Consider the following 12,110-nt stretch of genomic DNA (forward strand, 5'->3'; position numbering starts at 1 on the left):
CAGAGCAAACAGCCAGGCAGGAGGACACATGTGCACTGGCGCCTGGTCACTGGAGCCAGGGGGTGCAAGTGCTACCGCTATCGTAGCCTGACACTTCAGTCCGCACATCACCCCCCCCTGTTGGTGGGTGGTTTGTAGTGTGGACTGAAGCTGCACATATTTTAATCTATTTCAAACGCGCCTGAAGAGCGGGCGCATTGAATGGGCCAATCAGGGTTGTATGCTTGGGGCACGTGAACTCTATGCTCCGGTCCCAGCCCCCTCCAAACAGAGCTCTTGAGCTCACGTGAGACTCGCTCGTGGACTCTGATTGGTGTCCTCTGCCCACGTGAGAGTCTAGTGGACTCTGATTGGTCCGTGAAAACTGTCATGGCGGAGTCAGACTCGACTCGTATTATTAATAAACTATGAAATAGTGCCGTTTCCTCACGTTTTAATACCATTTTGCACTAACGTAAACATGCAGACATATAATATGTTATGAGAAATAACGTATTTTTGCAATGTCACGCCACGTCGCGTGTGTGTGTGTGTATGTGTGTGTGTGTGTGTGTGACGTCAATAGGCTTTAGCCCGCCCACGCCGAAATAGAATCTGCCCTGGTAATCTCAGACTCTCCCGGAGTGAAACGTAGTGTGAGATGTCTGGCGCTCGCAGTCAGGCAACCGCTATCGGCCTTTGCCCCCGCAGCAACACTGTGTTTGTGGGTGTGATCAGGCACGTGCACACATATAGACATCAAAGGGGTCTTGAAACCCTGCCCTTTTATCCGTCTGCAAAAAAGTTCCCTCTCCAGACCATAAATGCAGTTTTTGCTATGGTGAAAGAAATGCAAATGCTCTCTTTCCATGTCATACCTGAAGGCAGCATTCAAGAGAATGTGTGTGACTGCCAAAAGAATAATAATACCAAAAATAAGTATTCCTATGAGGAGAAGTTTGCCAGCGTGCTTCATTACCTTCGGTCATTGTGATATTAAATGTGTCTTACCCACTGCTCAGCCACCACCACCAACTTCCAACAATACAAAATGCATTCTTGTGGATTTGAGAGGATTTGTCCTCAAAGGAACCCTTATGCCGTTTCATAGATCCTCCATATTGGAGGTAGCAGGGACAGGGATAATGGTGCCAGCTCTTTCCCGAGCTTTGACGGCTTTGGCCATACCTAATTCAATCTGTACTTAGATCTGTTCTTCTACTGGCCACAGGGAGACGGCCAGTGCCAGCTGGCGAGGGTGTTTGGCTGGGAAGCACACTCTCATTGTAACGCTCTCTGATTTGTCAAACGAGACCCAAACAAAAAGAAGTGCAAAGCTTGTGGGATGCACATAAACAAATGTAGAGGCGTAGAGCCAAGAGACTGGGCTGCTTGGTTTCGGGGATAGGCAAAGCTATTCTTTTGTGAGTCTGTGCATGAGTTTGGGCTTGTGCAGGTTTGTGTGTGTCTCTGTGTGTGTGAAATCAATGTGCATGCATGTTTATGGGGCAAGATGTGGCTCCCTTGTACTTGCCCTGAGACTGTAAGGTAGTGGAACTTGATGTGAGTTGAGTTGTGCACTGGGTAAATCTTTATTTCTCATTCTCTAAGAACCGAGCCAGAAGAGAATGATGCATGAAAACATATGCGAAGAGAGAGGGCCCTAGAGAGGGAGTTTAGAGCTGAGAGCAAGTGTGTGTGTGCCTGCTTGAATGTGAGCCGTTGTACTATAGAGGGCTTTCAGAACGCTCAGAGTTGACAGATGTAGTTTGATATTATTGTACAATCTTGCATTATAGTGTCAGCTGCTAGAGCTCCATTTCAGAGCTAGGTGTTTCTAAAAGCAACACAGCCAGAGTAAAAAGACACAAACAAACATAATATCCATCATCTGGAGAATGATTCAAAAGCTGAACTGAACCATATGTGTCCTGTGAAGGCCTGTATTTGAGATATTTACCTCCCTGATTTTGTGCTTTTACACACACAACAATAGGTAAATGTCCATCTCCGATGAGGCAAATCATCCCCATCTTATTCTTCTTAATGCTCTCTGCTGGAGAGATAGGGATTTATTTATTAACACGTGGATCGCATATTGGATCAATTGTGATGTTGGTGCTAAAAAACAAGGGTCTCCATGTGCAGCTGCTATGCTGTCTTAACAGGCTCACAACCCTTTCAGAATGGTCCCACAGGGAAGAGCGACGCACAGCAAACAGCATGTGCTTCCCAGACATAGCCTCATGTAAAGAATTAACTGGCGAGTAAGAAACGATTTGTTCATGTGGACCGCTTTAATTTTGTACGTCTATAATCTTGCAATTGAAAAATGGAGCGGTAAAGTAATCAAGAATGTATTATTCTGTTTGCATCCTGCGTTTTCTCAAAGGTGCTGGGCACGTGTATGTGCGTGTGTGTGCGTGCGTGCGTGCGTGCGTGCGTGCGTGCGTGCGTGCGTGCGTGCTTGCGTCTGTGCGTGCTAGTGTGTGCGTGCATGAGAGAGAGAGACAGAGAGTGACAAGACAAGAAGAGAGAGTGTGAGATGCAGAAAGAAAGTAGGCCCTTGAGTGCTTCAGCTGTTTGAAGACTTCAGTGGCTCACTGTGCACAGTATGACTAGTCTCTGAAGCTTGGTTGTTTTAACCACAGAGAAGTCAGCTTAACAGCCCCTCTACTCTAGAAACTGGATTTGGGCTCATATTTTATTCTGAATGTTTTCATAGCACTTTATAGTAGTTTAACTCATTCCCTGCCAGGCCCGATAGTCCCGAGATTATTCCAATGTCTTTCCCCGCCAGGCCCGATAGTCCCGAGAATTAAAAAAAAAAAAAAAAAAAAAAATCAAAAAATTTTTGACCCCCAAAAATGGAGTAAACATGATAGCAATCGCGAAATTGCATGTTTAACCCCCATAGCAACCCCATCTTTCAAGCATGGCAGCCATTTTGGCAGCCATCTTTGTTAAACATAGTGGCTGTTATCTCATGAATGCCTGAACGGATTTCCATTCGGATTTTTTTGTTTGAAAGCTGTGAGCAATGTGGACACACGTGGTGCATTATCTAGGCATGGGTGTGCATGATCCGTGCACACCCAATTACATGGAAGTCTATGGAGACGAATGGCAGGTGGGAGTACGGAGGTATGTTAAAATGGCGGTCAATGTGTTAATAAATATAATATAATATAATATAATATAATATAATATAATATAATATAATATAATATAATATAACATAATATAATATATGGACCAGTGAGGTACAGTAATTGCGACCACACAATGCTCCAGGTTATCTTGAGATGCAGCACTCAATGTTGACTGTTAAGGGGCTCTTCAGATTAATTTACATGATCAAGGAATGATCAAAAGCATGAAGAGAAAATAAATCAAAATTTGACTTAACAAAATGTCCCATCATTGTTCTCCACAAGCATTGTGTGGCGATGAACAGGAGTGCCGAAATGTTGATATAAAATATATAGGAGATTGTTTATTTTTTATTTTTTACATGATACATTTTCAGCTGAGCTTTTCATCCTGATTTCAGCTGGTAGGCTGAATTATTTTTACAGCCAGGGGCATCAAACGGTAAATTGAGGTCAGGCAGGAAGGCAGTCTGACGCATCTTCGATAGCTATCGTACATGAGTGGAGTGTCTACCTCTGCAGTGAGGACAGGAGCAGGCTGTTCTTGCTGAGGACGCTCTGGTCCTTTGTGTGTAATTTAGGATGCTGCAGATGCTACAGATCAGTCTATAATGGACAGTTTCTTCTTTGCAACTCCTGGGAGGGGTCACATGAAGGCTGCTGACACAATTAGCCTACTCTGTCGTTGGGACTACACTGGACAGGACTCGTGGATGTGGATGTGTGTGTATGAAAGAAACTGGCGGCCATCAAGGCCAACCACTCCTACCCCCTCCACAAACACCTCTGATTGGTATTGTGCCTGTGGGTGCCGCCATCTTGGCCTGCCGCTATAGTGACTGGACCGTGCCTCTCCCCAATGGCGCTCTGGCACCATCTGTTGGAAATGAGCAGCCCAGCTGGCTTTGTATGAAAGCCTGTAACGTGACCTCTGTACTCACGGACTGGAGTTGGACTGGAGTTGGAGGTTTTCATAGTAACTGTGACCTGACGGTCACAATAACTTTGTAAAATGACTCTGCCCAACCAAAGACACTTTAAAACCAATACTGTAAATAAGACAGTGAGGAGACATAAACATGAACAACGAAGCAATAATTGCATTAGACAGGTTTGTCTTCTATGCCAAAAAGGAGTGGAGGCAGAGGAGTGATTGAATAGAGGGAGAAAGAAAGGAAAAAGAGATAGAGGGGTGGTTTTAATTGAGTGATTATGAATCCTGTTTTGTTTCCCCTGTCACATTGTGGTCAAGAAAAACAAGGCCCAAAGCGATGATTAGAATTCATTGGTGGCTGCCTGGCTCTGTGTGTGTGTGTGTGTGTGTGTGTGTGTGTGTGTGTGTGTGTGTGTGTGTGTGTGTGTGTGTGTGTGTGTGTGTGTGTGTGTGTGTGTGTGTGTGTGTGTGTGTGTGTGTGTGTGTGTGTGTGTGTGTGTGTGTGTGTGTGTGTGTGTGTGCGCATGTGTGCGTGTGTGTGTGAGGAAAACAGCTTTTGATTATTACCTTGGCACAATTAGAGTCACAAACCATCTGATTACAATGGCCAGGGAATGGAAATTATATAAAGAAGGAGGTGTGTGTGTGTGTGTGTGTGTGTGTGGTGTGTGTGTGTGTGTGTGTGTGTGTGTGTGTGTGTGTGTGTGTGTGTGTGTGTGCATGATAATACTGTATACAGGCTATGTTGGTCGGTAGGTGCTGTTATCTTGTGTAGTGTACCTGTGTATGTACATGCACTCTCAAGTACATGTATGGAAGTGTCAGCCCTGTCAGGTGGAAACCTTGTATCTCCAAATGTATTGAGACCAGCCGGTCATTGCCGTCGACACAGAGACCTCCTTGCCAGCTTGTTTTGCAGGAACCAACACACCTACCTATAATGGATGTGCTAAAGAAAGACACTGGTACGGAAGGAACAAACAAGCTGGCCAGATCTACGGATGATGTAGGGCTCGTCTGAGGACGACATAGAGAGAGAGAGAGAGAGAGAGAGAGAGAGAGAGAGAGAGAGAGATTGTCAATTGGCCATATAGCATGGCAAGGCCAGACGAGGGCTATTTCTTTGTGCACTGGCGGATTCGCCTGGTTTCCAGGCTAATTTGGCCAAATGAGGCATAGAGCGTCACCACGCTAGGACAGGCACACAAGCAGCCAGCCTGTTTATTGTGGCCTTGGCACTGAACACTGCATTGCGATTTGTGTGGTTTTGTTCACAGACTGCACACTGTAAATTACTATTGATAGCTAAAGATTGGACAGGGAAGTCACGCCATTATTAGACTGTGTTGTAGTGTATAATGAGCATGGACAAGTTATTCAGGGTGTGTGTGTGTGTGTGTGTGTGTGTGTGTGTGTGTGTGTGTGTGTGTGTGTGTGTGTGTGTGTGTGTGTGTGTGTGTGTGTGTGTGTGTGTGTGTGTGTGTGTGTGTGTGTGTGTGTGTGTGTGTGTGTGTGTGTGTGTGTGTGTGTGTGTGCGTGCGTGCGTAGCTAAACGGCTTGAAAAGTTCTGTGCAATCTCTTCTACTATCGGTAGTCGCCAAATATGGCGAAGGCGTTGTTATATGTACCCTTGAATGGTGTGTGGTTATTGGATATTTGTCCAGGATTTGCTGACTGTACATTATTTACAGCACCTTGAGCATATTTGTGTCCTTGTACTTGTATCTCTTATGTGGACATACATAAATGATTGAAATGTGTGTGTGTGTGTGTGTGTGTGTGTGTGTGTGTGTGTGTGTGTGTGTGTGTGTGCGTGTGCGTGTGCGTGTGCGTGTGTGGGTGTGTGCGTGTGTGCGTGCGTGCGTGCGTGCGCACTAATCTCTGACTTGAGATATCAGTCAGGTGAGTGTTATCTTTTATCTTAAATTCTAAATTCAAATACTATCAGAACTGTCACAGCTTGTTCTTAGCTGGCCGTACGGGTAACTCCTGACTGACACTGTATGACACATCACTGTAACATCACAGGTGACATCACAGTGATGTCAGATACTCATAACAGGGATCTCCATATATGGCCATAAACAGGTGACATCACAGTGATGTCAGATACTCAGAGCAGGGATCTCCATATATGGGATGATGACCTGTTATAGGGGAACTACACTAACAGAATCCATATAATATATGGATATGGATATATGGATCTTGGCCATATTATGGCCAAGATAGATGGCCATGACAGATGGCGTAATGGGCGAGGTCGCTTTTTGCCGTTAGGCATCTTACTGGATCAGCAGATGGGCTAGGGTTATTATTATTACTGGCATTTCTGGCAACGTCATCATTAATAGCAATGAGGGATTCCTGGTGATGCCAGTGGTGATGTCACTGGCATCGCCAGTGGTGATGCCAGTGGTGAGCGCACCCCATGGCGTGCTCTGCTGCCGCACAAGTAGGCCATGTATGGTCTACTTGTGCACAAAGCGCAAGTTGGCACAGTTCTAGTTGAGTAGTTTTCCCTCAGAAGACCCTCATCGGCTCTAATGAAATAGAGGTCCAGGAGACAGGAGTGTGTAAGGCATGGAGGAGGTGGTGGCCGTTGGGCAGTTTATGAGAAGAGAAAGTGAAGCAGATAAACCCTACAGTTGTAAATTCATGTATCATCTAGAGATTTCACAATGTCTTCATTGTGGAGCAGCACTTTGGAGCATGGCTGGCCATTATCTCATTATTACATATTGATTTGCGGTCTCTCTGTTATCCTGTTATCACTGTCTAAATTTCTATTTTACTATATATGCTTCATGCCTCCTCCACAACCAGCTTCTCTCTCAAATCCTAAACCTTCACTTCTCCTAATCAACTTTACTCCAGAGCCCAACTCGGTCCAGAATTAAAGGGGTTCTTAACCACATTAAACCTACCTAACATTTGGCAAAAGTGGCGAAAATACAGGATCTACAAGCTCAGCTATTTACGGCAGAGAGATGGTGGTGTAGAGGGAAAACTTAGGAGGGGACCCCCGCGGAACCCCAGTCAACCAAGTATTTAGGGTCTAACAGTGGCGAAGACAGGAGTTTGAATTCACCTGCAGCAATGGATTGTTTATTTTCCATTTCCTTGACCCCTACCTTGGTTTGACTGCTTTCATTTTCAATATGTGGTGCATATTTTTCTTTCTTTCTTTCTTGTGGTCTTGTGTGTGCGTTTGCCTGTGTATGCATACAGCACGCGTGCATTTGTGGGCGTATGCATCTTTCAACCCCTAGGTTATATCGGTGATTTGGCAGAGAAGAATGTAACGGTGTGACATTCCCAACCAAGCTATCATTCTGCACTTTTCATTTGAGTTTCGGATCATGGATTTATTGTCAGCACAAACAAGCGGCCGGCCACAGAGCTTCTATGAAACAGGCTTTGATTTTCATCCTTCAGATGAAACTCCCACTCACAGAGGACTGCGCTTTCAGACACAAAAACACTGTATACTGTATACAAATACACTCACACACATATTGTACAGTGTATACACACACACAGATAGTTTTTCTACACTACCTACGCACAAAATAAATCACAAAACAAAATGTAAAACAGGTGCATAGAAATGCATATGCATAATACACTTTCTTACATGGTAAACAGTTTACAAACACACATATACAATGCAGAGGAATGATAAACAAGCCATAGAAGAAGTCCTCACATTTACTTAAGTAAAAGTATTGATACTGCAATGTAGATATACTCCGTATTTAAAATGTACTTGAATCATTAGCATCAAAATATACTTAAAGTACCAAAAGTAAAATTACTCATTGTGCAGAACGCCCCATTTCACATTGCATCGCAACGCAAATGGACGAAATATATATATATATATATATATATATATATATATATATATATATATATATATATATATATATGGCTGAAGTGGTTAGTGTGTTTTGTAATACTAATAAAAATCTACAAAGTCACTTTGTTGTGGAGTAAAAGTACAACATTTTTGAGATGTAGTGGGGTAGAAGTAAAAGTATTGAAAATTGTAAATACTGAAGAACTTAAACGATACCTCAAAATTGTACAGTACAGTACTAGAGTACATGCACTTAGTTACTTCACACCACTGCCATAGCACAACTAAATCTACAGTACACTCGTAGTGGAATACTGAACCATAAAGCCACTGTGCCATAAAGTTCACTGTGTCCGCATGAGAACATAATCACTCTACAGCACTGCATGCAATGGGTTCATTTACTGCAGCTCTGAGAGCAAGTAGTCCATGTTTACTCTTTTAGGGTTAACTTAACACTCAGACTTTTACTGCGTGCTCATAAAGAAACCCTCAATGGACTCATATGCACATAAAGTGGCGGTGCTGTACATATAAAGCTCACCGGCCGTCTCTCGGCTAATGTCAATCCTTACAGCCCATCAGCTTTCAAATATGCATGTTGAACATGCTGTGAGATTTCTTGTTTGGGAACTGGACTGTGACAGGTGTTCTTGAGGGGGTTCCAGGGGTTCCCCAGCTAAATAATCTATGGATCCTTTTGGTTCTATTTGAATACTCTCAGAGTTAAAATAACACTTGAGTATTTTATAGTGTAGATTGGGGTCCAAGAGATAAAGTGTCATATCAAATGGGGGTCCATGGCTTAATGAATAGCAAACTGCGGGTCCTTGCAATTAAAAAGGTTGAGAATTATTTATGTAGATTGTAGAACAAGTATGAATATTAAAATGTTGTGTGCAGCATTGCTGTGCGACAATATGGAGAATGTTATTTTATTTTATAAAAGGGTCTTAAAAGTCCTTAAATTGTCACTTTAGAAATGTGCGGATACCGTCTACACTTACACTGTATGTTGGTTTGTTTACTTTTTAGTGAGAAAGCAATGTTGCACATTAAGTTAATCATCTGGGGACCCGACCCACAGGTTGAGAACCAACCCTCACCCCTCATTTCTCACATGGCCCTCTTCTAGCGCCACCACGAGGCTGATTCTTGCAAAACACATTTTTGGACACTGCTCCTACAGATTTAGCCCTAAAATTGTGCAAAGCTATAAATGGATGAATAACATTTAATCAACAGTCAACAGTAATCATCAGTCAACAGCTCTGCTGGAAACCACCAGCAATAAACAGGACACAAATTAATGCAACATTTACAAATAATATTTAAACAGATTTTACCTTGTGATTCAACTTTTTGCTCTTTTTTTAACTTGTGTGTGCGTGTGTGCTTGTTTCAGGTGAAGTACGGGCGCTTTGGTTTCGTTTGGGACGCGGCAGTACTGGAGTACGCCGCCATCAACGATGAGGACTGCTCCTTCTACACGGTCAGCAGCAACGCCCCGGACCGCGGCTACGGCATCGCCATGCAGCACGGCAGCCCCTACAGGGACATCTTCTCCCAGAGGTAGGACATTAACTCCTTAGAAAGCCCTGCTGGGCGAAACGTTGTTGTTGGTTGAGAATTCAAAGAAAAGACGGGACACACACATTGGCAACAAACATTGTGTGTGTGTGTCTGTGTGCGAGCGATCGCGAGCACGCGCGGCGTGTGTGTGTCTGTGTGAGTGACTGCTTCCACACAGAACTGCAATCAGAAACATTTAATCAACAGCTTGGTGGAATCAGCGTGTGTGACTGTATGTATACTATGTGCGTGTGCTGCCTGGGGTGTGTGATCTTCCTGAAATGTAATCGCTTCCACTTCTGCGCGGATTGGATATTTGTTAGACCCACCCACAGCGCTCATTGGAGGAGCCGCCATTTCGGGCGGGATAAACTGCACTTTCATATTACAACACCAGACCAGAGAAACAGTCCGCTCAGAGAGTGAGCGGGTCTATGGGCTGGAACCAGGCTAGGTTGTTATTTGCACTTTCCAACTCTTCTTGAAAAAGATAATACTGCCCAAACAAAGAAACAATGAGGTCTATTAACAGCGTTGGCTTCCATGTGGCTCTCATGTCATGTGGTCAGTCTATGATGTATGGCATCAGTACTATGACTTGACATCTCCATATTTGGGCAAAGTTTCACCCCGATCCGACCTCGAGCTTTTGCTGTGGCTGGTCCCACAGGCTCTGGAATAGCCTACCCTGCATAAAAGATCAGCCCAGTGTATTAGACTCACGAAAGACTCGTCTTTTCTCCCTGGCCTACTCCTCTCCTAGTTGACCTTGGCAACCTATTTTTTGTTTCTGTTGTGCTTTTTGCTTCTCTAGACTCTATCTCACACACACGCACGCACGCACGCACGCACGCACGCACGCACGCACGCACGCACGCACGCACGCACGCACACACACACACACACACACACACACACACACACACACACACACACACATACTCTCCCTCGCTCTCTTCTATTCAGCTCAACCCCATAGGTGTCAAACTGTGAAAATCTCTTTCTTGTGGCAGAGTTGCGCCGTTTCAACACTTATGCTGTTATACCTTTTCACTGCCAATAGAAATTGGGCAGTTATGTAGGCCTAGTTCAGTGTGTAAAGAATTCATCATAAATTGTGCACAGGCCATGAATAATGCTCTTCCTAAAGCTCCTTCATCATTCATGGCACAGTGTTTTCAAAATCAAACTTCTAGGTCAGAAGCAGTTTGTAAATCTTTGTCCAGGAGGAAGTAACAAATCACCATTGCACAATTTGTGTTATAGGTTATAGCAGGGGTCTTCAACGTTTTCAGGCCAAGGACCCCTTAGCTGAGAGAGAGATGAAGCAGGGACCCCCACAATCTGTTCATAGATTCCATATAGTTTCATTGTTTGACAGCAGGATCATCAGTGTATTTTGGATTCATGTCAATTTGTGTTCTCAGATATTTAACCACTTGAAATGTCATTACTTCTCCCCTCTACACCAAACCTCTTTGCCGAAAATAGCAGATCTACAAGCTCACAGCGCGAGGCGTTGTGAGCTTAGATCTGCTATCTTTGGCTAAAGTTATCTAAAAAATGTTTTTTTTTCTTTCTTTCTATCACACAAAGATTTGGAGGACCCCCTGTAGTAACTCTGAGGATCCCCTAGGGGTCTCGGACCCCCTGTTGAAGACCCTTGGGATATAGTATAAAACCTCTGGATGGTCCACAGGAGACAACATGCCTGAACAAATATAATGCAAGGCAGAGCTTCTCTTGTCTTTTAACGCTGTTGGTATGGTCATTTCTGTTATCACTGGAGAAGACGCAGTATAACTGCAATACTGGCCTATTATCAATTAATACAGTATCTGGCTTAAAGTCCTGTTCGCAATTTGGTGTTAGGGGAGTTTCTCACCTGAACTGAGTCAGTGGGTCCCTAGACATGAAAAATCACCGAGGTGCTCGTCCGCCATAGTGCCAGGAATGGCGCAATGGCCATATCAAATATGGCTGCCATCGGCTATCATGAAAATCCAACTTTTCTGTTTCTGGGTGTATATGCACATGTAATACCTCTATTTGGACTAATTGTGGTGTGGGGAATTCATTTCTGATATTGTTTTGACCATTTTGGGTGATTTGGACCTCAAAAGGTCATGGTCAAGGTCGTTTTGCTATTCGAAGACCGTGGGCCATAACTTGGCCATTGTTAGGAGTAAAAACAGGTGCAGTAGGTCTAAATCAACTAATGCTGACATGTATAATTCATTTCTGACATTGTTTTGACCATTAAGGATCATCTTGTCTTTGAAATATCAATGTCAATGCCATTTTACAAAAACGATTTTGTTCATTACTTGCACTTTTATAGTATTTTTTGTAAGTTTGTTACTATTTTATAGTAAGTTTGTTTTGTTTATAACAAAAGACATACTAGTGAGAAATACAACAAGTAAACATCAACATTTAACTTTAAAGGGGGGTTTTAAATGGGTGTTTAAATGAGCAAATAAGACTATTTACGAATAAAAGTAACAAATACAATTACACAACAAAATCACTCACAAAATTAAATAACAATTTCCCTCAAAGTGCACCATATTGTGATTGTGTGCATGCAAGTATAGTATGAGGTGTTTTC

At 43.4% G+C, this 12,110-nt stretch overlaps 1 protein-coding gene across 1 annotated transcript in view; it reads left to right on the forward strand.

The window, feature by feature from the left end:
• The window catches only part of grid2 (glutamate receptor, ionotropic, delta 2), a gene marked incomplete at both ends in the record, with an annotated part of 824,583 nt that overhangs the window by 754,927 nt on the left and 57,546 nt on the right, over positions 1-12,110 (forward strand). The window contains one exon of the mRNA XM_080739349.1: positions 9,333-9,499. Coding sequence (XP_080595475.1) covers positions 9,333-9,499 — 167 coding nt within the window. The remainder of the gene's footprint in view (positions 1-9,332; positions 9,500-12,110) is intronic.

This window comes from Nannobrachium achirus, assembly GCF_963921795.1.
Source record: "Nannobrachium achirus genome assembly, chromosome: 12".
Classification (NCBI taxonomy): Eukaryota; Metazoa; Chordata; class Actinopteri; order Myctophiformes; family Myctophidae; genus Nannobrachium; species Nannobrachium achirus.